The 26,652-nt window shown below is 37.9% G+C and overlaps 1 protein-coding gene across 1 annotated transcript in view; it reads left to right on the forward strand.

The window, feature by feature from the left end:
• Nucleotides 1-26,652, forward strand: part of LOC127214456 (melanoma inhibitory activity protein 2-like) — a 163,983-nt gene that overhangs the window by 9,630 nt on the left and 127,701 nt on the right. The window contains 8 exon segments of the mRNA XM_051174849.1: nucleotides 626-697; nucleotides 2,008-2,112; nucleotides 6,397-6,519; nucleotides 15,210-15,320; nucleotides 15,915-15,993; nucleotides 16,134-16,180; nucleotides 16,934-17,024; nucleotides 21,091-21,229. Of these exon segments, the coding sequence (XP_051030806.1) occupies nucleotides 626-697; nucleotides 2,008-2,112; nucleotides 6,397-6,519; nucleotides 15,210-15,320; nucleotides 15,915-15,993; nucleotides 16,134-16,180; nucleotides 16,934-17,024; nucleotides 21,091-21,229 (767 nt within the window).

The raw sequence follows: 26,652 nt of genomic DNA on the forward strand, positions 1-26,652 counted from the left end.
GCCAACACCTCCCATCAAACTTTTACTTTTTAGATGTTATGATGAGTGGCTTGTGCATATTCCTGTTTTCTTATTGTTTATATTCATTGACATAGTATTAGAATATAGTCCTGTATGTATGAGTGAGGCTGGCCTAAAACTCATGACCTTCCTGTCTGTGCCTCTTAAGAGCTGGGATTACAAGTGTGCACCCCCACACTTGGCTCGCTTGTTATTTTAAATGGAAAATTTCAATATTTACGTTGGAAGTAACCATAAAGAATATAACTTGAATATTCATAGTGAAAAATATATAACATATATATATATATATATATATATAATTTATTTTACTTTAAATTCTGGATTAAGCAAAATCTTGATGTGTGTGAGATTATTTAACATACGAATTAGTGGGTTCACCTTAAACCTGAAAAGTTCTATCATGTATTGCTTTTGTAAGGACATCATGTGATTACATAATTTTTAAAATCCTTGTGAGCACTTGGAATGCAAGCTGACAAGGCCTCCTTATCTGGCCTCTCCCTTTTATTAACAGTAAATTAACAATGTATTTCACTAATGCATGTTGTCTTGGAGCAAAATAGACTTATTAAATACTTACTGACTGATACTGTCTTTTCAGATGAGTCACCTTTCAAAAATGATCCAGTCTCTAGCAGATGAATCACAGTCTGTCAAATCACAGCTAGCTGAAGTAAGTTAAGTTGAAATAAATTAATCTGTCACTTCTGAAGACCATTTATGTTTCATATTATTATTAGGTATATTTGTCAGAGTTTTTTAGAGGAACAGAACTTATGAGATGTCATCTATCTATCTATCTAAATATCTATCTATCTATATATCGGGTATTTATTAAAGCGATTTCCAGGCTGTGTGCCACTCAGACCAGCAATGTCAGTCTACCAACAGAGAGTCCAAGAATCCAGCACTTTCTCAGTCCATGAGGCTGGATATCTCACCTGATACTCAGTATACACTGGAATACCAAAGAAGTAGGCTGTAATGCCAGTGAGGGTGAGGACCAGCAAGCTTCCTCTTCCATGTCCTTTAGATAGGCTGCTGCCAGAAGGTATAGCCCGGAATATAGGTGGATCTTCCCACCTCAAAAGATCCAGATTAAATGTGGGTCTTGCCACTTGAAATTATTTAATTTAGAAACAGTACTCACAGCTTCCTTGGGTTTTAGTTAATTCCAGTTATCATTGATAACCAAACAGCCATCACATTAGGTAATAAAATATTGTTAGTATTTGAAATGTAGCCAATCTTAAATATGCATCTGTTTTAATGTGTTACTTTGATTGAAATTCATTTTCCTCTAGATATATTTAACCTAGGAATGTATCTGAGCACTCTTGAAGTTGTGTAACATGTATCGATAATAAATAGATTTGCTTCCTGCTGTATAAAGTTTAGGTCAGGAGACAAAGTGTAAGGAGTATGGGGTCTTTCTCTAATATCTACTCCTACACTAGTGAGCATGGAAGAGAGAGGTCACCAGTGGACTGTCCTCCTGAGACCTCCAGAAAGCCTTCAATTCTAGTTAGAGTTTCTTTTCTAAAATCACAAAGTGGGCAGGCAAGCAAGCAAATTTTTCTGAAGTGTACATGGCAGTAGCAGGTTGCTAAGGGTGACAACCCATTCTTTCAGCTATTTCTCCAGGTTATTCCCTTCCTGGTAGCAAGTGAAGCCATGTTTGGCAAATAGGCAGTAAAGCAGTGTTTTAAGTAAGCCGCTAAATAAACCAATAATTCTGTAACTAATAATTGTTCTTTTCTATTTCAGTAGTTAACAAAATGGTCTGCATTGTACATGGAAGGTTCAATAATTTGTTCAAAGTCATGTGGCAAATGACTTTGTCTATCAAAGTAGTGTTGATACTGCCTCTGCTATAAATAGTGGAATGTTTTGGCTTTTGCTTACATTTTATGTTCTTCAGAAAAGACATAATCAGGGGGCTTTCTGCTTAATTGTTATAAACGGTGTATTTCTCTTACTTAGGCCAAAACCACACTAAGAATATTTGAAATAAATAAAGAACGACTTAAAGGAGTAATAACAGATACCTTGAATGAAAATTCTCAACGTCAGGAAAGCGTGCGTCAGGTTTGTAGACTACAGATATTTTTTTTAGATATGAATATAGCCTTTGATGTTGTGGGTACTCACAAATGAACCATGTGTGGAGTTGTGTAGTGAATGAGTAAGCTTATGAGAGCAGGAAGTCTCCCCTGCAGACTCCCATAAAGGATTTAAAAGTGTGTTCTTCCATCTGTCTTCTCCCCTGATAGAAGGCAGTCAGAATTTTTACTCTCACAGGAGACATCGGCTAACAGGATTCCTCACAATAAAGACTGCAGTAAGAGTTAACAGATTACCAATTGGGGTGCTAGAGGAGGGAGGAGTTCTTGGGTAATGTAAAGTGAAATCTTACCTTTTATCCTCACCCTCCTCTCTCCTAGACACTAACCCACACATGCTCTCGCTGCTGTTGTCATAAATCTGTTTGTCTTCCCAGGTCCCAGGCCCCTTCCCCTCTGTCTCTTTTCTTCCTTCCTTTCCCTCCCTTGCTGTCTCTCTTTTCCTTCCTTTCTATAGTGTGCATATTGAGATGGGGGTGTTTGTGGGTGTGTGGTGTGAGAGTTTGACTGTGCACAGGTATGACATGGTGTTTGTCCTTACCTTTACTTTGTTATAGACATACTGTCCTTTTCCTCTTGTGGAAACGCTTTTACTATCTTCCCAAATTACTAGTGTGACATTTTCTTCTTACAGTATTATGGATCTCTGAATAGTAGTCTGCCTGACTTGACTATATATCCTGAGTTGCCCGACGTTTTATTTTACTACTTGGCTTCCTGTAATGGATATTTGTAATCTATCTCAATGGAAATGCCAATCACTCAACTACCTTGGCTAATTTGTTCATTTACAATTCTATTATTTTCATTATTGTTATTTTTTTGAGAGTGTCTTGTATTGAAATTCAGGGTGACCTGGAACTTACTGAGGTACTCAGTCTCCTAATTGCTGGGTTCAAAGTTATGTGTGTGCCTACTGCCAGATTTTTCCTCTTCTATTTTTTATTTTAATTATATGCATGCGTGTAACTTGATTGTAGATATGTGCACACAAGTGCAGGTACCTTTGGAGGCCACAAGCATCAGATCCCCAACATGGTCTGTAAGGGGAACCAAATTCAGGTCTCGTGAAATAACCATAGATATTCTTGGACTCCTTCATTTTCTTCTGGGGGCCATTTTTCTTGGAATCTTAGATTCTCCTAGTCCAATAAGAATGTGTAATGAGTGGCAGTGGTGTCACATACCTATTTATCCCAGCACTGTGAACAGAAGCAGGTGGATTTCTGTGACTTTGAGCCCAGCCGGGTCTACAGAATGAGATCCTGGATAGCCAGAGAAACCATGTCTCCAAGAAGGAAAGAAGGGAGAAGGAAGGAAGGAAGGAAGGAAGGAAGGAAGGAAGAAAGGAAGGAAAGAGAAAGAGCAAATAAAGAAAAAGAAAAATGTGTTCTATAGATCTACTGGGCATTTTTGTCCTGATACTACAGTTCACTCAGCAGCCAAGGATTCTTGTTTCCTTATCTTAAATGTTCTGTTTCATGTTTCAAAAGAGAACATTTTTGATTAATTAACTTGTTTATCTTTCAGATAATAAGGTACTGTAGGTAATTTTAAAAGGCAATTGCATAGCTGTAAAGGTCTTATTTTTCCATTTTTAAAAAAGATTTTATTTTAAAATCAATTATTATTTTTTTAATTTTGTGCATGTTATATTTGTGTGCATTTGTGTTCATGATTAAGGTGCTCTCAAAGGCCAGGGAAGGATGTTGAATCTCCTGTACTTGGAGTTATAAGTGGCTGTGATGAGCCCGATATAGGTGCTGGGAACTGAACTCAGGACCTCTTGGAGAACAGTGCATGGTATTAACCACTGAGAAATTGCTCTAACTCCTTGTTCTCTTTCATGTTTCTGATATTTCGATACTTATTTGCACTTCTTGGTGTTTTGATTCTGCTTTTGTTGTTGTTAGTGTGACAGGGTTTCTCTGTGTAATAGTCTTGGCTGTTCTGGAACTCACTATAATCTCATGCAGGCCTCAAACCAGGAGATCTTTCTGCTGTGCTGCATTTTTTTTTTAAATAAAATTTTGATATTGCTGCATTGTCTTCCCTTTCCATGTTTGGTTTTGAAACTTGAATGATGTGTTGATTATGGGACCTTCTTTGCTTGCTGCCCTTTTTTTTCTTCTCGAACATTATCTTTCTGTTGTCTCTGGCTCTCTGAGATTGTGTGATGATGTGTCACATAGGGTTTCATTAATATGTTGGATTCTTACATTCTGGAAACTCTTGAAACTGTGGGTTACTAGAACTATTTATTGTGACAATTTAAATTTTGTTTTTTTTCCTTTTTATTTAAATTAGAAAAAATGTTGTTTTACATGTCAATCCCAGTTCCCTCATGTTCCCATTTACCCCTATAACCCCCACCAAAACCCACCCTATCCCCTTTCTGCTTCTCAGGGAGGGTAAGGCCTTCTGTGACCAAATAGCAATCCAAGAAATATTGGAGAGACTAACTTTAAAGCCCTTCCATATAATGATATTGACGACTACCTGATTCGTTGAGTGTGTGTGTGTGTGTGTGTGTGTGTGTGTGTGTGTGTATTCATTTGTTCACGTGGATACATATTTGTAATTGTGTGTAGTGACTAGAGGCCTTAATAGTGTCAGGGATGGTCCAGTTTATTTTTTTAGAAAGAATCTCTCTAAGTAATTCTGTCTATCCTGGAGCTCCCTATGTAGATCAGGATGACTTTGATCTCACAGAATTCCCCCTGCATCTGCCTCCTGAGCACTGAGGTGAAAGGTGTGCATTGCTGTGCTGGACAACATGTCATCTCATTGAGCTGGTTGGCCTTAAATCCAATTAGAAAGTGGTTGCTTACTTTAATAACACTTATGCTACTGTGGTACCATAAGCCACATCTTGCTGCTGGGTTGTTATTTCAGCTTGTGTGCTTCACAGGTAGGTGACATTGATGAATATGTTTGGACTGCTGTATGCATAACACCTTACAGCACTATTGAAGCTTGCCAGTAGGGATGAAACATTCAGCTAATGTATGCATAAAAGAAAAAACGAGATGAGTGGCAGAAAATGTGATGTGTATATGCATGTTTGAGAGAAGACAGGTACAGGGAGGTAATAGGAGAGATATCAGGAGCATGTGTATACTTCTGTGTGTTGGTATGTGGGTATATGTTCAGGCATTTGTAGGGACTAGAGGAGGACATTAGATCATATAGAATTACAGGCACCTGTGAGCTACTCAGTGCAGGTGCAGGGAATTGAGTGTGGGTCCTCTGCAAGAGCAGTATGTGCTTTTAACTACTCTACTGTCTCTCCAGTTCCCTAATTCTTCCCTTTTGGTTTCCATTCCTCCCTCTACTACTGCTGCTTTCCATCATGAGCCTCTCTGTATTGTGTCAAGTCATCTTATTTTAGGATTTTCTAACTGGCTTATGTTTCTTCTATTGTCTGTGGATTGTTTTGTCTCACATGTGTTCCTTCTGTTTGTCCATTTTCTTTTGGGGTTGATGCCTTCTCCTTTCACATCTTTGTTCTATCATCTCAGGTTTTAGAAAACACTGTGGTGAGGACTCCTGTGTTGATTGTCCTTACTATAATAAAAACTGAGTCATCCTCACTTCAAAGTCCTAATATATATCAGAATATATATATATATATATATATATATATATATAAATATATATATATATATAAATATAAATATATATATATATAAATAAAAAAATAAAAAAAAAAAAATATATATATATATATATATATATATATATATATATATATATATATTTTTGGGTTTTTTGGGGGGCACATACCTTTTTTCCAACACCTGGGAGGCAGAGGCAGGTGTATCTCTGCTGTGAGTTCCAGGCCAGCCTGGTCTACAGAGTAGGTTCTAGGACAGGCTCCAAAGCAATGCAGAGAAACTCTATTGGGAAAACAAAACAAACAATCAAACAAAAGTAATGAGATGTAGCAGAGTATTTAGGGTACAAAGATAGAAAGAATTGACTAGATTTTTCATACAAGTATGTGTCAAAATCGTGTACTTGATTAAAATTTTCCTTGTAAATCAATTGAAGAATATTTCTTATTTTATAGTCTTCTGCTTTGAAAGTTCTTTATAAAAAGGAACCACATCTGAGTCCCTATTTACGTAGCAACCCTATCTTTTTTTAATATCATTTAATAACACATTTAGTATCTTTTAATGATATTGAAAAAATTCTTCTAAACATTGTGCTATCTTTCACATCGTTGTTATTGTTTTCCTGTCAGTATTTAGAAGAAGCTAAAGTCATGAAAGAACAAATGAATCAACTCAATAAACAGAAAATAGCAATCGAAGTATCCAACGTACAGGCAGAGCAACTCCTAAAGGTTAAGGAAAATCAGATCAAGGTAATGGCTTGTTGGGTTTAGTCACTAGTTGGTCACAATTTTATGCTTAATTGTAAATTCAAATAATTTTAACAGCTTTTATTTGCTATTGTGTCTTTTTGTTACATTTCAAATGCTTCTAGAGCATACATAGATTTGTAATATATATGTTAGCACTCCATGTCTTTGTTCACCAGTATTTTAGCCTAGTGTTCATGAATAAAGAAATAAAATAATGATTTTTACCTTTTTGTTATTTTATATAACCAATTCCATTTAAATGAAAACAAACATTAGACAATATTTGGGAATTTGGGCATCACTCTTTCCAAACTACTTCCTGCTGGTAAGGGGCTCTGACAAGGTAATTCCAAGAAGATGCAGAAATCCTGGCTGTAGTCTGTAAGGATGCTTTGTCCAGCTGTTTTGAATGTAGGATCACCTGGTACTCTGTTTCAGGCAGTCTGGCTTTATCAAACCACATTAGTCTGGAAGGAATCCACATCTTTTCATTTTCTGTGGAAACAAAAATAGAAATCCTTTTCCCCAGTAACTTGTCCTTGAGCTTAAATTTTGGAGTCAAAGCATTTTTTTAATTTAATTTATTATTTTACATGTCCATCCCAGTTCCCTCTCCCTCTCTGCCCTCTCACATGCACTCTATCCACCCTCCCCTCCTATCCCCCCACCCCAATTCCATATGTAGGGGAATGCCATCCAGTTGGGGTCATGTAGATCTGACAGGTCATGTGAAGTAGGGACTAGGGATTCTCTCCTGTCTCTAGGTTAAGGCAGTTATCCCTCCATGGGGGATGTGTTCGCAAGGTCCTTTTGTGCACCAGGGATACATCCTGGCTCCACTGTCTGAGGTCCCTTAGACTGCTCAGTCCTTCTGGCTGAGAGGCATATTCAGGAGGGCCTGAGTCAGTCCCATGCTGGCTTCCCAGCTATCAGTCTGCTGGCCCATTAGCTCCTTCTTATTCAGGTAAGCTGTCTCTATGTGTTTCTGCAGCCTGGTCTTGTCCTCTCCATCTGCTTCTGGGTTCTACTTCGACTCAGTGTTTATGTATGGGTGTTTGCTCCTGTTTCCATCAGGCACAAGTTTAGTACTCCATGGATAAGTTTGTTGTTGATCTCACTCTTCGGGAAGGGCATTTATGATAGTCTTTCCACAGAAGCTCAGATTGTTAGTTGGCAGCAGTCTTGTAGCTCTCTAGACCTTTCTTTGTGTTCAATTTAACTTCAAACCATTATTGGCTCCATCTTTTATGTTCTCCTCTCTCTCTCTCTCTCTCTCTCTCTCTCTCTCTCTCTCTCTCTCTCTCTCTCTCTCATCTTCTATTCCTAACCGGGCTCAATCTTCCTGGTCGCGCATGTTTTCCTTTACTCCCTCTTGTTTTCTCCTACTTCTCTCTCCATTTGCTGCCCCCCCCCCACTTCAACTGAGCTCTGGGGGAATTGTCCCTTCCCAGTTCTGTGAGGGACTTTATATGAATCTCTTAGAATACACCTTCTATCCTAGTTCCTCTGGTGGTGTGAATTATAGGCTGGTGATCTTTTGATCTAGGTCTAAAATCCACATATGGGTGAGTACATACTGTGTTCCTCTTTTTGTGACTGGGTTACCTCATTCAGTATGGTTTCTTCAAGTACCATCAACTTGCTTGCGAATTTCAAGATACCATTACTTTTTTCTGCAGAGTAGTATTCCATTGTGTAGATGTTCCACTTCTTCATTAACCATTCTTCAATTGAGGGGCATCTAGGCTGCTTCCAGGTTTTTGCTACTACAAATAGTGCTGCTGTGAACATAGTTGAACAGATGTCTTTTTTGCATGGATGTGGATCATTTGGGTATATGCCCAAGAGGGGTATTGCCGGGTCCTGTGGTAAACTAATTCCCATTTTCCTGAGGAACCGCCATACTGATCTCCAAAATGGCTGTATGAGTTTGCGTTCCAACCAGCAGTGGAGGAGTGTTCCCATTCCTCCACATCCTCTCCAACATGAGTCATCATTGGTGTTTCTAATTTATCCATTGTGGCAGGAGTAAGATGGTATGTCAAAGATGTTTTGATTTGCATTTCCCTGATAGCTAAGGATGTGGAGCATTTTCTTAAGTGTCTTTCAGCCTTTTTGATTTCCTTTGTTGAGAATTCTTTCTTCATTCTGTAACCCATTTTTTAATAGGGTTATTTGGTGTTATGTTGACTAGGTTCTTGAGTTCTAAAATTTGCCCTTTGTCGGATACAGGATTGGTGAAAAATCTTTTCCCATTCTGTTGGCAGCCATTTGGTCTTGTCCACTGTGTCCTTTGCCTTACATAAGCTTCTAAGTTTGAAGAGGTCCCTTATTAATTGTTTTTCTCAGGGTCTGTGCCAATGGAGTTATGTTCAAGGATACCTCCTACTTTCTCTTCTAAGAGGTTCAGTGTGGCTGGATTGAGGTCTTAGATCAATTTGGGCTTGAGTTTTGTGACAGACATGGGTCTATCTGCAGTCTTCTACACACCCTCATCCAATTGTGCCAGCACCATTTGTTGAAAATGCTGTCTGCACCCCATTGTATAATTTTAGCTATTTTGTCAAAAATCAGGTGTTCATTAGGTGTGTGGGTTAATATCAGGATTTTCAATTCCATTCCATTGATCTGCCTGTCTATTTTTATGCCAATACCAGGCTGTTGTAAGAACTATAGCTCTGTAGTAGAGTTAAAAATCAGGAATGATGATGCCTCCTGAAGTTCTTATATTGTATATGGTTGTTTTGGCTATCCTGGGTCTTTTGTTTTTCCATATAAAGTTGATTATTATCATTTCAAGGTCAGTGAAGAATTGTGGGGGGGATATTAATGGGGATTGCATTGAATCTGTAGATTGCTTTTGGTAAGATTGCCATTTTTACTATGTTTATCCCACCTGTTCAAGCGCATGGGAGATCTTTCAATTTTCTGGTGTCTTTCTTAATTTCTTTCTTTAGAGCCACAATGTTCTTGTTATATAGGTCTTTTATTTGTTTGGTAAGCATTACACCAAGATTCTTTATGTTGCTTGTGGCTATTGTAAAGGGTGATGCTTCTCAATTTCTTTCTCTGTCTCTTTGTCGTCTGAAAAAAAGTAGGGCTCTTGTTATTTTTTTGAGTTTATCTTGTATACTGCTAATTTTCTGAAGGTGTTTATCAGCTGTAGGAGTTCCCTGGTAGAGTGTATTGGGTTGCTTATATAAACTATCATATAATCTCCAAATTGAGACAGTTTGAGTTCTTCCTTTTCAAATTGGATCCCGTTGATCTGCTTTTGTTGTCTTATAGCATTAGCTAGAACATCTAGTACGATATTGAAGAGATATGGAGAGAGAGGGCAGCTTTGTCTTGTTCTTGATTTTATAGGAATTGGCTTAAGTTTCTCTCCATTCAGTTTGATGTTGGCAGTTGGTTTGCTGTATATGGTTCTTATTATGTTTAGGTATGTTCCTATTATCCCTGACCTCTCCAAGACCTTTATCATGAAAGGGTGTTGAATTTTGTAGAAAGAGTTTTCAGCATCTAGGGAGATAATCATATGGTTTTTATTTTCTGTTTGTTTATATGGTGGATCACCTTGATAGATTTTTGTATGATAAACCATCCTGCATTCCAGGGATGAAGCCTACTTGGTCACGGAGTATGATTTCTCTGATGTATTCTTGAATTCAGTTTGCCAGTATTTTATTGAGTATTTTTGCATTGATGTTCATCAGGGATATTGGTCTGTAGTTTTCTTTCTTAGTTGTGACTTTGTGAGGCTTGGGTACCAAGGTTATTGTGGCCTCATAAACAGAGTTTGGCAATGAACCTTCTGTTTCTATTTTGTGGAATAGTTTGAGGAGTAGTGGTATTAGTTCTTCCTTTAGTGTTTGGTAGAATTCTGCACTGAATCCATCTGGCTCTGGACTTTTTTGGTTGGAAGGCTTTCGATGACTGCTTCTATTTTTTTGCAGGTTTTAGGTCTATTTAAGTTGTTTTTCTGTTCTTAATTTAATTTTGGTAAGTTATAATTATCCAGAAATTTGTCCATTTCCTTTGAATTTCAATTTTTGTGGAATGCAGATTTTCAAAGTATTACCTGATAATTATCTGCATTTCCTCTGTTGTTATATTCCCCTTTTCGTTTCTGATTTTGTTAATTTGCATATTCTCTCTCTGCTTTTTCGTTAATTTGGATAAAGGTTTGCTTTTTCGTTAATTTGGATAAAGGTTTGTCTATCTTGTTGATTTTCTCAGAAAACCAACTCTTCCTTGCATTGATTTTTTTTGTATTGTTTTCCTGGTTTCTATTTTGTTGATTTCAGCCATCAAGTTGATTATTTCCTGGCATCTACTTCTACGGGTGAGTTCACTTCTCTCTGTTCTAAGGCTTACAGTTGCGCTGTTAATTCTCTTATGTGACTATCCTCTGCTTTCTTCATATGGGCACTTAGTGCAATGAACATCCCTCATAGCAATGCTTTCAAGGTGTCCCATAAGTTCGGGTATGTTGTGTCCTCATTCTCGTTGAATATCAGAAAGTCCTTAACTTTTTTGTTTATTTCCTCTTTGACCTAGGAGTGGTACAATTGCACATTGTTCAGTTTCCTTGAGTTTGCAGGTTTTCTGCTATTTGTGTTGTTGTTGAATTCCAATTTTAAAGCATGGTGGTCTGATAAGATACAGGGGACTATTCCTATTCTCTTGTATCTGTTGAGGTTTGTTATGTCACCTAGTATGTGGTCGATTTTAGAGAAGGTTCTATGTGGAGCAGAGAAGAAAGTATATTCTTTTTTCTTTGGATGGAATGTTCTATAGATGTCTGTTAATCCCAGTTGAGACATAACTTCTGTTAGTTCTTTTGTTTCTGTGTTGAGTTTCTGATTGGTGGTCCTGTCTAGTGTTGAGAGTGGTATATTGAAGTCTCCCACGGTAAGTGTGTGAGGTGTTATATGAAGTTTGAGTTTTAGTAGCGTTTCTTTTTCAAATGTTGGTGCCTTTGTATTATGGGCATAGATGTTCAGAACTGAGACTTTGTGTTGATGGATTTCCCCTACGATGAATACGAAATGACCGTCTTCATCCTGTTTGATTAATTTTGGTTTGAAGCCTAACTTGTTAGATATTAGGATAGCTATGCTTGCTTGCTTCTTGGTTCCATTTGATTGGAATATCTTTTCCCAACCCTTTATCCTGAGGTAATGTCTATCTTTGAATCTTAGATGTGTTTCTTGTATGCAGCAGAAGGATGGATTCTGTCTTCGTATCAATTCTGTTAGCCTGTGTCTTTTTATTGGTGCGTTAAGGACATTAATGTTGAGCGTGAGTAAGGACCATTGATTGTTGATGCTTTCTTGATTTAGGTTTGTTGTTGGCAGTGATATTGTGAATATATTAGTTCTTCTTTACCCTTGGTTTCTGGTGTAGTTGGATTATCTGTTGTCTACATTTTTGTGGGCGTAGTTACCTTCTTTGGGTTGGATTTTACCTTCCAATAATTTCTGTGCGGCTGGATTTGTAGACAAGTTTTGGGAAAATCTGGTTTTGTCATTAAATATCTTGTTTTCTCCATCTATAGTGATTGAGAGTTTTGCTGGATATAGTAGCCAAGACTGGCATTCGTGTTCTCTTAATATTAAAGAACATCTATCCAGTATCTTCTGGCCTTGAGGGTTTCCATGGAGAAGTCAGGTGTATTTTTGATAGGTCTGCCTTTATATGTTACCTGTCCTTTTTCCTTCACTGCGCTTAATATTCTTTATTCTTTATGCTAGGTGTTTTGATTATTATATGTGGAGGGGTCTTTTTTCTTTGGTCCAGCCTATTTGGGGTTCGGTATGCTTCTTGTACTTTCATGGGCATGTCCTTCTTCAAATTTGGAAAGTTTTCCTCGATGATTTTGTTGAATATGCTTTCACCATCTTGAGCTGGGCTTCTTCACCTTACTCTATGCCTATTATTCTTAGGTTTGGTCTTTTCACGGTGTCCAACATTTCCTGTATGTTTTTTGTTAAGGATTTGTTGGATTTATGATTTTCATTGGTCGATGAATCTATTTCTTCTAGTTTATCTTCTGTACCTGAGTTTCTCTCTTCGATCTCTTGAATTCTATTGGTTATGCTTGTGCCTGTAGTTCCCGATTGTTTGCCCAGTTTTTCTATTTCCAGCATTCCTTCAGTTTGTGTTGCCTTTATTTTCTCTATTTTAGTTTTCGGTCTTGAACCATTTCATTCACCTGCTTAATTTTTTTTTTTTTTTTTTTTTTTTTTTGGCGGCTTTCAGTACTTTCTTTGCTTTCCTTAAGGAATTTGTTCATTTCTTCCACTTTTTGTTTGTTTTTTTCTCCATTTCCTTAAGGGATTTTTCTCACATCTTCTTTGAGGGCCTCTATCATTTTTATGACAGAAATTTTTAAGTCGTTCCCTTCTGCTTCCTCTGCTTTGTTGTTGTGTTCCATTCTAGTTGGTGTAGATTCCCTGGATTCTGGTGGTTTCATGCTTGTCTTTCTGTTGTTAGGTGTTTTCTTGTATTGCCATCTTCTCATAGCTTCTTCCAGTAGGTGTTGATGGGGTCTCCCCCTCTCTCTATGATACTTCCCCAGTGGGATTTTGTGTTCAGTGAGTCAATATCTATATCTCTGGGTAGTCCAAACTCTATAGGAAGTCTCTCCACAGACAGGGACCCAGGGATGGGGTCAGAGCTGAGGATAATGTAGAAGATGCCACTAGACAATGGCTCTAGTCAATGGCTGGGGGAGGAGGACAGAGGCTGAGCTGAAACTTGGGAAGTTTCTGCATGATAGTCTGATCTCACTGGAAACTGGGACTCTCCAGCTGAGGCCTCTTTCTTTAGCAGAGGCCCTGCTTTAGGGGTCAAGGATCTTGCCGGCGGCAGGAACTCAGAGTGGACTCTCAGATATAGGCGGATTTCAACAAAAAAAAAAAAAAGAAAAAGAAAAAAAAAAAAAGAAATATCAACAGCAGCAGAAAAATCATTTGATGGTCTTCCAGTACTCCTTCAAAATATTTTACAACGTGTCTTTGTTTGTCTCAGTTGGACTCTCCAGCTAGTTACTTCCTTGTATAAATCAAGAATCTGTAGTTTAATTTTTTGTGGGTATAATCATGTGAGTTTTTTGTCCCTCAGAAACCAGAAAGTTTGTAGTCCCTGCAGCTGAGGTTACAGGGAGTTGAGAAATGCTAGATATGGGTAGTGAGATTGAATTTGGGCCTTTGTCAAGATAATATCTGCTCTTAACAGCTGAGCCATCTCTCCAGCCAGAGATGTTAATTTTTTAGTTGGTGTGTATTTGTATGTGCCCATGTATAGGAATGTGCATTTGAGTGCAGTGCCCAAGATGTCTATGATGTTTTCATAGATTTGTATGAATCTTTTTTATAGCTTTTGTATGTCTCGGAGATAGATGAAACACCACACAACATTTATCCCACTCCATATGTTATTGGCCACTGCATGCTTCCCACAGAGGCCAGAAGAGACCACTGGATGTCCTGGAGCTGGAGTTACAAGTTACCCATCTGATGTGGGTGCTGGGAAAAGAGCTTAGATGCTTTAGTAGAGTAACAAGTCCCAAACTGCTCAGCTATCTCTCCAGTCCAACTGTAAATTAGTAAAAAAATATAAAGATTGTCAAAAGAAAGTATTTTAGGGAGTGGGGAGATGGTTTAGTGGGTTAGTGCACCTGGTCTGCAAACATAAGGTCTTGAGTTTGAATTCTAAGCACCCACATAAGAAGAGCATGGCTGCACATGCCTGAGAGCCCCGCACAGGGGACAGAGACAGTGGAGATTAGAGCCTGTTGAGCAGCCATGCTTTTGAGATAGTGGAGTTCTTATTCCATGAGAGGTCCTGTCTCCAGGCAGTAAGGTAGAGTATGATGGAAGAAGACACTTGCATCTTCTTGCCTCATGCTCTTGCAGCTGTATGTGCACCTGCATACTCATGTGTGTATGATACACACAAAAGAAAATATTTTATTGCTTTGTAGTTAACAAGAATGAACCATTATAAAACACTGTATTTGATTTTGTTTTCTCTTCTTTCTTTTCCTTTTTCTCTTCATCCTTCCTTCATTCCTTCCTTCCCTCACTACCTCCCCTTCCTCCATCCCTCCCTACCATAATATCCATAATATTTATTTTTGCATACAGTGTTTCAAGAGGTAAATTTCTTACCAGAACTCACTTTATTATATCAGGCTGGCTCCCATCTCACATAGATCTGCCTGCATATTCTTTCTGAGTGGTGGGGTAAAAGATGTACCATGTTCAGCAAGTTAGTTTTTCAGGATTAATAGTCCCTAAATGTGGAGTTAGAAGATAAAAGCAACTGTTTACATATCTCAATTGCAGACAGATACTCAGGGTACAAAAGGATTATTTATTTATGGGGATTGATTTAAAAAATTATAATATTTAAAAATTTACTTGTGTATGTATGTGTCAGGTATGTGCATTCCATGATGTGGATATGGAGTTCAGAAGACAAATTTTGGGAGGCAATTTTCCTACCATGTGGGTTCTGGGGATTAAACTCAGATTATCAGTCTAAGTGGCAGATGCTTTTACCTGCCGAGCCATCTCATTGGCTCAGGATTGAATTTCAGATGAGTTAAGTTCTAAATTGTAAAGCTATTATCATGAGTCATTACCTTCTCTTTTTGTTTTCTCTTTTTACTCAATATCCAGTCTCTGATGGAGAGCCTGCTAAGGATGAAAGACTGGAATTCTGTGCTTGGGGAAGATGTAACTGATGATGGTAATCTGGATGTAGAAGTGAACAATGACTTAGAGAATAACGTGCACTGACTTGTGGCGACTGACTCCTTGTTTCCTCTTCATTCCACATGTGTATCGAGCTCCTCATATACTTAGACTTGGCACATTTTGTCTATCTTCATGAAATACCACACTCCCTTTCCACCTTATTTAGCTAGTCTTTTGTGTAAATCTTTCTTTACCTCTTCGGAGTTGTAGACTTCTTCTCTTTTGTTCTTCTCTATAGCCTATATTTCTCCATTATAACAACACAGCTCTTAAGTTCCATAACAAAAGGGGAACTATAGTAAGGTATAGTAATATAAAATATTTGTATTTTTCATTTTTATTTTATAATACAAGAAACATATTTATGTTTAATAGTACTTAACTTGGAGCCATGGTTCATTAATAATTTTAGTGTTGAAGCCACGGTTGACTACTTAACCTGGATGCTGTAATGCCATAAGAATCTAAGCATAGTTAAGTCCATGGACACTGTTTAGGTAAATATTCAGTTCTTGTTGGGTCTCTGTAGTACACTGTCTATCTTCCTGAGTGTAGATCACTCTACCTTATATAAATTATTATTTTTATTTTAATTACTCTTTTTACTGAGACAACATCTTGCTGTAGGTCAAGCTGGCCTGGAATTCACCTTGGAGTCCAGGCTGGCCTTATACTCATGGGAATCCCCTTGTCTTAGCTGTGAAATGTTGGAATTAGAGTCAAGAGCAAGTAAGCTCAGCCTCAAATTATTTAATTTTGGCCAGAAGAGGGGTTGCAAGACTAGATAAAGAAGTAATGTATTCATTTGGATGTGTTCACTAAGTATGGTTTTATTTTTCACTGTAGGTAATCAGCCTAAGGGAGCTTTGAGGAAGCTAATATATGCTAATGAGGTTTGTATTAGTATGTAAAAATCTAGATGAGAAGGAGCAGGACCTACAGCAGACATGAAATCTGTGTGTCCTTAGTAACTAATTTAAAGATTGCTTTAATTTTTTGTATAAGGTTATATGATAAATGATTAGAATGTTCTTTTTCTTTTGATGTATTAATTTTCTGTGCATTGGTGGTTTGCCAGTATGCTTGTTTTTATGAGGGTTTGAGATTCCCTGGGACTGGAGCTACAGACAGTTGTGAGCTGCCATGTGCGTGTAGAGACTTAAATTCAGGTCCACTGGAAGAGCAGCCACTGTACTATCTCTCCAGCCCCTAGGATTTCCTTATCAATTTCTTTTTTTATATCAACTTTAGAAATTTTTATAATTATAGTATTTAGAAATGTTCAAATTGTACACTCATTTCTTCCATTAAAGATATCTTCAGAATATTATTGTTTTATTTAATCATTCCCCATGTGCATTCTTTTCTTCTGGTTCCAATGGTTCTATATACTCTTTTGAGAAATAAATAATAGCTGTGTTTTCTTCTGGTTTATTCCCTCTGTCAGTTCTTAGTTAATCTGTGTAAAAAGTCCTGATTGTATACGGTGAAGGCTGCTTTGGCAGCTGCACTGATGTCTTTATGTTGTCCATGATAACATCATCACGGGGAAATAACTGCAGAACAGTAGTATGGGGTATATTGGGGATGTGTGTTTCTTTTGTGTAATTGATAATTGCTTTTCTTCTTCTTTTCCTTCTTTGAAGTTAAGTGCTTCATTAAAAACCCTAGAAGGAGACAGAAACCAAATTTATACTCAGTTATCTGAAATAGATGCAACAAATGATGATCTTACAGGTAAGGGTTCTTGACGAGCACGTCTCCTTAAAGAGAATGAATTACTTCTGAGTTTTACTGTCAGTGGTAAACGTAGTCCATTTTCTCTTATATTTATGTAAATTATTAAAAGTATGTAAGAATGTGGAGTATGGTGCATCTTTGTTAGGGTTTCTATTGCTATGTAGAGACACCTTGACCATGGCAACTCTTATAAGGAAGACATTCATTGGATCTGGCTTATAGTTTAGAGTTCTAGGGCCTGCAAATTATAAGTATACCATAAAGTAGTATTCCATAGTAATTGCACTGCAGAAGATCACACAGGCAGACATGGTGCTGGGGAAAGATCCAGGAGTTCTATATCTAGATCTGCAGGCAGCAGGAAGAGTGCCACTGTGTCAGTCTTGAGCATCTGAAACCTCAAAGCTCACCCTCAGTGACAACTTCCTCCAACAAAGCAATACTTCCTAATAGTGTCACATCCTCTGAGCCTAGGGTGACATTTTCACTCAAGCCACCACAAGGAGTACAATGTTGGATATAGTTTTAGATGTTAAAAAGTTTTAAATTTAATTTTTTCCTTACATTTTTTAAAATTGAGAAAGTGATCTTCAGGACTTGAGCTTGTAATGTCTACTATTTTAATATATTCATATAATTTATTAGCATACACAAGAGTGGCTTTACACCTGTAAAAATATATTTTTAATGGAAAGCATTAAAAAAGTTTGCTGATTTTGTTCACATTGAAAAATAGTTTTTGCCAGTTGTGTTTGTGCTGTAAAAGGTATATCACATCTCACTGTGTTAATGAAATAAATTCATATTTTTATATCTGAAAAGAATGGATGGACATATTCAAATGTCTGTGCTGGTTAACTCAGAATGGAACCACAGGCATCTTTTTTTTTTTATTTCTCCTCATCTATATTTTCTTTTCAAAACAGGCTTTATTGATCCTGTTACACTTGCTTAAATGATGCAACATAAGACAAAAGCTTCTGCTTGTAGAGCTTCATTTTTACCTGCCTGATGCTTTTCCTGCCTGTTTCTAACTCTACACCTATGATCACAGGCAAAGCCCCTTCACTGATTACACAGCTGAATATAAACATACCAGAAATCAACATCAACAAAATAATCCTCTCAATGAATGCAAGAAACGTCAATATGTAGTCAACCATTGCCATGGCTGCCCAGAACTTCACATTTCTTCCTTTTCATTCTTAACTTATTCTGTCTTCCAAATGATAGCCAGAACCATTTGAATCTGGACCTATGCTCTATACCAGACTTCATCGTTGTGAGGCCAGCTTCAGTGTACTTTATCTTCTTTATAACCTTCACGACCAGGGTTGAGATCTGATGAGAAAAAGACCAAATGGGTCTCAAAGGCCTTTAAGACTTTTAATGAGCAAAATGCTTAAAAAAGATTGAACCATTGGATTAAATTGCCCTACTCACTGATTATAGTAATTGTATTGTTATTAGACCTGAAAAAACACTAGTCTAATTAAAAAAATGCTGCTATCTGAGAAGAATAGTAGTAACAGTGTGGAAGATACAGAGAGGAATAGGCACTCTGTTTTCAAGGCAGCTTTATCGAGGCATACATTAACGTACATGTATCTTAGTAGGAAGTACCAGTGTAGCAAGCAATTAGTTCACCAGTTATTCCATTGTTTACTCCTTCTCTTGGCCAGTCTTAATCCCCCCACCAAATAATATTGGAAACTCTTGTGTGTGTAGAGCGTTCCTCCAAATCCACCTTTTCTTTTTCCATGGTGTTTTTAAAAATTATTTAATGTTTTTTATTTATTTACTTTATTGGGAGTTTGCTCACATATATGTCTGTGTGAGAGTGTCAGATCCTCTGGAACTGGAGCTACAGACAGCTTTGAGCTGCCCTGTGGGTGATCAGAATTGAGCCAAGGTTCTCTGGAAGAGCATTCATTGCTCTTAACTGCTGTGCCATGTCTCCAGCCCCAACATTCTTTCCTTAATGCGTCATAAAATTTTTCAATAATTAATTTTTAACATATGGGAGCATTTTTTTCTAACCATCTCTCATCTCCCATAGATTCTGGCCTTTTTGGTAATTTATAGTGTTCTTCCTTTAAATGCATGTTTCTATGTAACCCCTGGCTTCTTGAAGTCCTCACATTTCTACCTCAGCTTCTCACATGTCTGCTTTATATAGGCTTAAAATTACTGCACCTGGCCTGTACAGTGCCCTATTATAGTGTCTGGGTTGAGTGCATAAAAGCCCCTTCTTCTGAGCCTGATGGTCTGAATTCAGTCTCCAGTGGAAGGAGAGAACAGACCCCTGCTAGTTGTCCTCTGACCTTTGCCCACCTGGGCATGCAGGCTGAGGTGAACACACACACACACACACACACACACACACACACACACACACACACACACACACACGTTTTTTGAATTGAGCTATACTTTTTCCCAGTCCCCTTCCCTCTGAGCCCCTGCCCTCCACGTCTCCCAAACACTTAGTTTTAAAAGTTTTAAAATGAGATAAAGTAAGACACTAGAAAAAAGAGCTTGAGTGTATAATGGTAAAATAATTTGTGTTGTTTTTTAAGGCTTCTTTGCATTAGTACGATTCAATTATATTACAGCTTGTATTGACCATTGATTTCTTGATAAGTGACTTGTTAGATCTGGCAGACAGCATGGATGGGCATTTTTTTTTTTCTGATATAGCTTTACGATTTTTGCAGAAGTCAACTATTCATGATTTCCTGTACATTTTCCCTTTGCTATTACTGTATCGACACAAACTTTTCTTTTGGTCCATATGTTTATTTAGCTTGCATTTTAGAATAATAACATCCCATTGCACATAGTTACTAAACTTTTCCTTGTTATGATTTTGAAACTGCCCTTTTGAAGTATAGTGCATTTTTTTCTTGTATTCGATTGGTTCACATATGTTTTGGGAATGATACCTTAGAGCAGGTCAGAGTTGAGGTTCTCATTTTAATATTAGAGCTGTGTAGAGTTGTATTAATCATAATGAAAGAAAAGTGAGATATGTAAAAATAATGGTGTGCTAGTTCATACAGAATTCACAATCACTTATAATTGTTAATCCATTTTGTGTGTGTCTGTATTCATATGTATATAGAGGACAAAGGTAGATATTCAGGCTTTCTTTCACTTGCTTTCCCCCTTATTCATTGAGAAAGCTGTCATTAAACCTGGATTGTCCTGCTCAGTAAGCCCTAGGGATCTTGTTTTTTCCCTTTTCAGCACTCAGACAGGTCTTATATGGGTGCTCATGACCCAAACTTTGGTCCTCATGTTTGTTTAGCCAGTACCATACTGACTGAGCTATCTCCCCAATTTTGTGGGTGATTCAGTAGTATAGCAGTTGAAATAATGTAAAAGTCATTATTCATTCCAGTCTTCATTTTGTTTGAGTCTTGGTCTCTCAGGAAACTGTAAATGAGCACTTATTATCAGCTAGTTTGAATGATAGCACATGAACAATTTAGACTGAAAAAAAGACTGATTTATTATGGTACTAGTAACTGAACTGTTGTGTATAGTAATTGTCTATAGCTGTATGTCCCTGGGCATGTCCAATCTTGTCAATTATCTTTTTTTCTTTAAGATTTATTTATTTATTATGTTTACAATGTTCTGACTGGATGCACACCTGCAAGCCAGATGAGGGCACCAGACCCCATTACAGATTGTGTGAGCCACCATGTAGTTTCTGAGATCTGAACTCAGGACCTTTGGAAAAACAAACACTCCCCTTACCATCTCTAGCCACTAAAAATTTAAGACATATTTTTAATTGTATATTGTCTGAGTGATTCCATATACATTTAAAAAACCCTAGGCGTGTGATTAAGGATTTTTGTTTTCAAGACAGGCTTCTCTGTGTATCTTTATAAAGTAGGTGGGTTTTGAAGTCACAGTGATCTGACCAACTTTGTGTATCGTTAATATTTTTAATATGTTTTTAATTGTATGAAATTCCTTTAATTTCTTTATTAAGAACTGAAGAATTTCTTTAATTCCTTTAGTTTCTTTATGATTTTGTACCTTTGTCTAGAGCATATGCGAAGTCTCAAGTCTGAACAAGTGTCTTTGCAGTCAGGTAATACACAACTTGAAATCGAGAAACAGAAGCTTCAAAGGAAAATCACAGTGATGAGGGAGCTGTACCAAGACAATGAAAGGATGCTTCACAGGTGAGAGGTGTTTGGTAACTCCAGTGAATGGCAAGTGAAATGTCTTTAAATGCATGTTATGTATTAGAGGCTTTACACATTGATTATTGGATGTTATCAATTACATAGAATCATTCATGTTGTTTCTTTTTTTTTTTAATTTGGTGTTTGTTTGTGTTTTCAAGACAGGATTTGTCTGTGTAGCTTTGCAGCCTATCCTGGAACTCACTCTGTAGACCAGGCTGGTCTTGAACTAAGAGAGATCCACCTACCTTTGCTTCCTGACTGCTAGTTTTAAAGGAGTGCCCTACATCACCTGGCTACATCATTCATTTTTAAGAATGTTATTTTGTCTTGGACGATTTTCTTCATGAACAAAATGTAAATATGTTGGAATTCCCAAGCTACCTTTCTCAGTATCTGGTAACATTTATCAGATTATTGCCTTAAACTCATGCTGACATACAGGGTCCAGGAATCTGAGCGGTGTCTTTGGATGGAACTTCCTATTGTATATAAAACTGACTCCTTTCTTCTGCGCAAGTTAGTCTTGCTTAATATTCTTTGTTGTAGTTACTAAATGGCAGTATCATTGTATTTGTGAACAGGACAGCTGTTAGTCATCCTTCAGTGCCCTTTTTGTGTCCCATATTTGTTTGTCTTATCATCAAATACTGTCAAATTTCTTAACCTTTAATCTGATGGCTTTTTATCATCTACCAATACTCTGGTTAAAGCCATCATTAGCAGTAGTTGGTTCATTACAGTAGCCCTATGAATGTCTTTATATCTTCCTACACTGTCTTTTCTCTGTAAACTCAGAATAACTCCTAAAACATAAATTGTGCATACTGTCACAGTCTTTCCTGCACCCCCCTCAAATGTTTTAAACAGACTTAAAACAAGATTCTCAGAACCAAGTTTACCATACCCACCTTGTGAGAAGCTATAGACTATTCTATGTCTCTTTTCTTTGTTGCTATCTATTGCCATTGGCTTTCTTCATTTTTGGTGTGCCCAGCACATCTGTATGGTAAGGTCTTTCATCTTTCAAGCTTTTTCTTTCCTTCTTTTTATTTTTTTCACTATGTGGTGTTCTATGTGCTTGCATTTTTGAATCTTTGTTTCATTCAGATGTGGGGTCCCGCTGTCATCTTAAAGAAGGCTTTCTCGGTACCCTAACTAAACCAATATCTCTTATTTTGTTTCGTTATTTCTCGTCACATCTTGTTTTGTTCTCTAAACATCATGTCCTCCGCCTTACATTAATTTAAACTCTGTAAGAAGTATGGTACTTTTATTTATATTCCCAGTGCCTAAACTGAAAGGAAAATAGTGGGTTTCCAATCAATATTTGTGCTCAATCAATTCTTCAATATCCTTGAAAGGATAATAATCAACTTTATACAGAAAAAGAAATAAAATCAGGATAGCTAAAACAATCCTGTACAATAAAGAAACTCCAGAAGGCATCACCATCCTCAACTTTAAGCTCTACAACTGACCTATAGTCCTGAAAACAGCCTGGTATTGGCACAAAAATAGACAAGGTCACCAATGAAATTAAATCAAATATTCTGCCATTAACCCACACAGCTACGGACACCTGATTTAGGACAAAACAGCTGAAAGTATATACCGTGAGGAGGAAAACATCTTCAACAAATGGTGCTGGCACAACTGGATGATGGTGGGTAAAAGACTCAGATAGACCCATGTCTATCGCCATCCACAAAACTCAAGTCCAAGTGGATCAAAGACCTCATCATATGTCCTTCCACACTGAAACTCGTAGAACCTCATAGAAGAGAAAGTGGGAAGTACCCTTGAACAAACTTGTACAGAAGACTGCTTCCTGAACATAACTCTAGTAGCACAGAAACTGAGATGTCCAATTAATAAATGGGACCTCCCCAAACTGAGAAGCTTCTATAAGGCAAAGGACACAGTTGACAAGACCAAACGGCAGCCCACAGACTGGGAAAATATCTTCACCGATCCTACATCTGACAGAGGGCTGATCTCCAAAATATAAAAGAACTCAAGAAACTAGTCAACAAAACACCAAATAACTCTATTAAAAATGGGGTCCAGACCTTAATAGAGAACTCTCAATAGAGGAAATTTAAAAGGCTGAAGGGCACTAAAGAATGTACTCACAGTCCTTAGCTATCAGGGAAATGCAAATAAAGGAACTTCGAGATACCATCTTACTGCTGCCAGATTGGCTAAAATTAGAAACACCAAGAACAACTTATGCTGGACAGGATGTGGAGAAAGGGGAACACTCCTCCACTGTTGGTGAGAGTGCAAAGTTGTACAGTTATTTTGGAGATCATTAAGGCGGTTCCTCAGGAAAATGGGAATCAGTCTACCACAGGCCCCGGCAATCGCCATCTTAGGCATATACCCAACTGATCCACATCCATGCAACACAGATTTCTGTTCTACTATGTTCATGGAAGCATGGTTTGTAATCGCAAGAATCTAGAAGCAACCAACATGCCCTTCAACTGAAGAATGGATAAAGAAGATATAGCACATTTACACAATGGAATACTACTCTGCCGGAAAAGAAAAGAATAGAATCTTGAAATTTGCAGTAAAGTGAATGGACCTTCAAGAAACTATCCTGAATGAGGTAACCCAGTCACAAAAAGAATAAAATTGTATGTACTCAATCATATATGTATTTTAGATTGAGCAAAGGATCACCAGCCTATAATTAACATTACCAAAGAAATTAAGATGCAAAGAGGATTCTAAGAGATTCATATAAGTTCCCTCACAGAAGGGGAAAGGGACAAGATCTCCTGAGCATATGGGGAGTGGTGGGGCAGTGAGTGGAGAGGGAGCTAGGAGGAAGAGAAGGGGAGGAGAGGAAAGCATGTGGGCCTAGGAAGATTGAGTCAGGGGAGGAATAGATGAGAAGAGAGAGGGAACATAATAGAGGGAGCAATTATATGTTTGAAGAGAAAAATGAACCTAGAGAAATATCCAGAGACCTTCAAGTCTCACTGCAAGTAACAATTTGAGCAACAGTGGAAGGGCTACCATAAATGCCCTTCCCTGATAATGAGATTGAGGACTGTCTTATCCACCATCATAGAGCTATCATCTAGCAGCAGATGGAAACAGAAGCAGACACCCACAAGTAACCACTGAGCAAAACAGGAATTCAGAAGCAGAGAGAGAGGACAAGACCAGGCTACAAATATACATTGAGACAGCCAACCTGAAAAAAGGAGGAGCTACTAGGCCCCCAGACTGATAGCTGGGATTCCAGCATTGGACTGACTCAGACTCCCTAAACATAGGTCTCTGCCGGAAGGCCTGGGAAGTCTAAGGGACCTTGACAGTGGAAACAGGATATGTACCTGGTGCACAAAAGGACTTTGGGTGCACATCCCCCATGGAGGGATACTCCCTTAACCTAGAGACAGGAGAGAAGGCCTAGTCCCTACTCCAAATGATGTGTCAGATTTAGATGACCCCTCCTGGAAGACATCACCCTACATGTGGAGTGGGGGGTGGGAGAGGAGTGTGGTCGGGGGGCATGGGGGGTATGAACAGAGGGAAACAGGGAGGGAGGGAGGGGGAACTGGGATTAATATGTAAAATGAAAATAAGTAAATAAAATTGTACTCAGTGTATTTAAATATTGATGGCAATATGAGACATTGCCCTGACATGTCCAGATAAGGCAGAGAAAATACCCTTGTGATACCAATCTTGCAATTGCAGATTTCCTAATAAGAATTATAGTTTAGAGTTTTCATTATAAAACCAAGCACACTTTGACTTTTATTGCCCTTTGGAAGTCCCTTGTCTGTCCTATTCCTTCATACATTAAGTGTGCATGTATTTATGTATGTGTGTGTGCGATGTAAAGTCCATTGTTAAATTTGTTTGTAACCTTAAAGCCTGTTTTTTTTTCCCCAGAGATTTGCTGGCCTTTCATTTGTAAACTGAGAATGATGAAGATTCTGAGAGGCCCAGTGTGAGAACTCCTGGTTGAGGGCTAACACAGCAATTTCTTTCAGTTCTCATTCTGTAAACAATTGTCTTCTCTGACTACCTCTTCTTTTTAGAATTGTTTATTTGGTGAGGTACCTGTTTACATAGAACCCAAGCATGTGCTTGAGTGCTGTCACGTGTTCTTGATGGTGAGAAGGCCATAATATACTTTGTGAAAAAAATGCCATGTATAAGATTAACTTTGTTTTGTCTTAACTTACAGTGCTGTTGGTTGGGAATTTACTTTAGGAAATACACAACTTATGTTAACCAAGATGTGTTTTAATTTGTTCGAGACTGTTCCATGTAGTCCATGCTGGCTTGACCCTGATTACAGTCAGCTGTGACTTTTAACTCCTGATCTTTCTGCTGTCACTTCCCAAGTGCTTGGAACAGATGTTTTCCACCATTGTAGATTTTATCTAGTTTTAAAAAATGATTTATTATGCTGGGCATGGATGGGGTACACGTTTAATCCCAGCACTCAGGAGGCAGAGGCTGCTGAATCTTTGTGAGTCTGGTCTACAAAGCTACATAGAGAAACCCCATGTTATCAACCAAAGCAAAATAAAGAAACAAAACTGTGATTTGCTCTTTTCAATTATGTATGGTGTGTGTGAACCTGTAAAAATAAGTGCTGGTGCATGTAGAAGTCAGAAATGTTGGCCCTCCCTGGTAGATAACATGCTGTTATGAGTCACTGGATATAGGTCTTGGGAACTGAGCTCAGGTCCTCTGCAAGAGCAGGATGTACTCTTCTTAATGGCTGAACTATTGCTCCTGCCCATGGATATTTATTTTCATTTTATGTGTATGTGAGAGTTCCTGTATGTATGTCTATGCACAATGCCTGTGCCTGGTGCTCTCTAAGGCCCGAAGAAGGCGTTGGATCTCTTGAAACTGAGTTACAAATGCTTGTGAGCTGCCATGTGGTTACTGATTACTGAACTTGTGTCCTCTGCCAGAGCAGTTTGTGCACTCTTAGGTGTGAGCCATCTCTCCAGTCCCATGGCGAGTTTTAAATAAAATACACAGGATTCAAAGTTGTGTATTCTTTACATCATATGTTTCATGAAAAGTGATCAACAGAGAAGTAATCCTGTATTACCCCAGGAACCAGTGGCACCAGTATTTGCTAATTTACCAGTTAATGGTTAATGAGTTAATGAAGTTAATGAATAATGCTTAAAAATTCAAAGGTGCAACACATTTTTTTGTCCATTTTCAAAGTAGTGGTGAAAATATGCATTGTGTTCTGTTTGTATGTGTTCACACTGTGATTTAATGTATTACTTTATTTTCTGTTGCTGTCCTGATCACACTGGTCATAATGAAAAGTCTAGGCACAACTGAAATTGAGGCCATGGAGGAGGACTGTTTATTGCGTTGCTTTCCATGGATTGATCAGCTTCCTTATATAACCCAGG

Source organism: Phodopus roborovskii, unplaced genomic scaffold (assembly GCF_943737965.1).
Source record: "Phodopus roborovskii unplaced genomic scaffold, PHOROB, whole genome shotgun sequence".
Classification (NCBI taxonomy): Eukaryota; Metazoa; Chordata; class Mammalia; order Rodentia; family Cricetidae; genus Phodopus; species Phodopus roborovskii.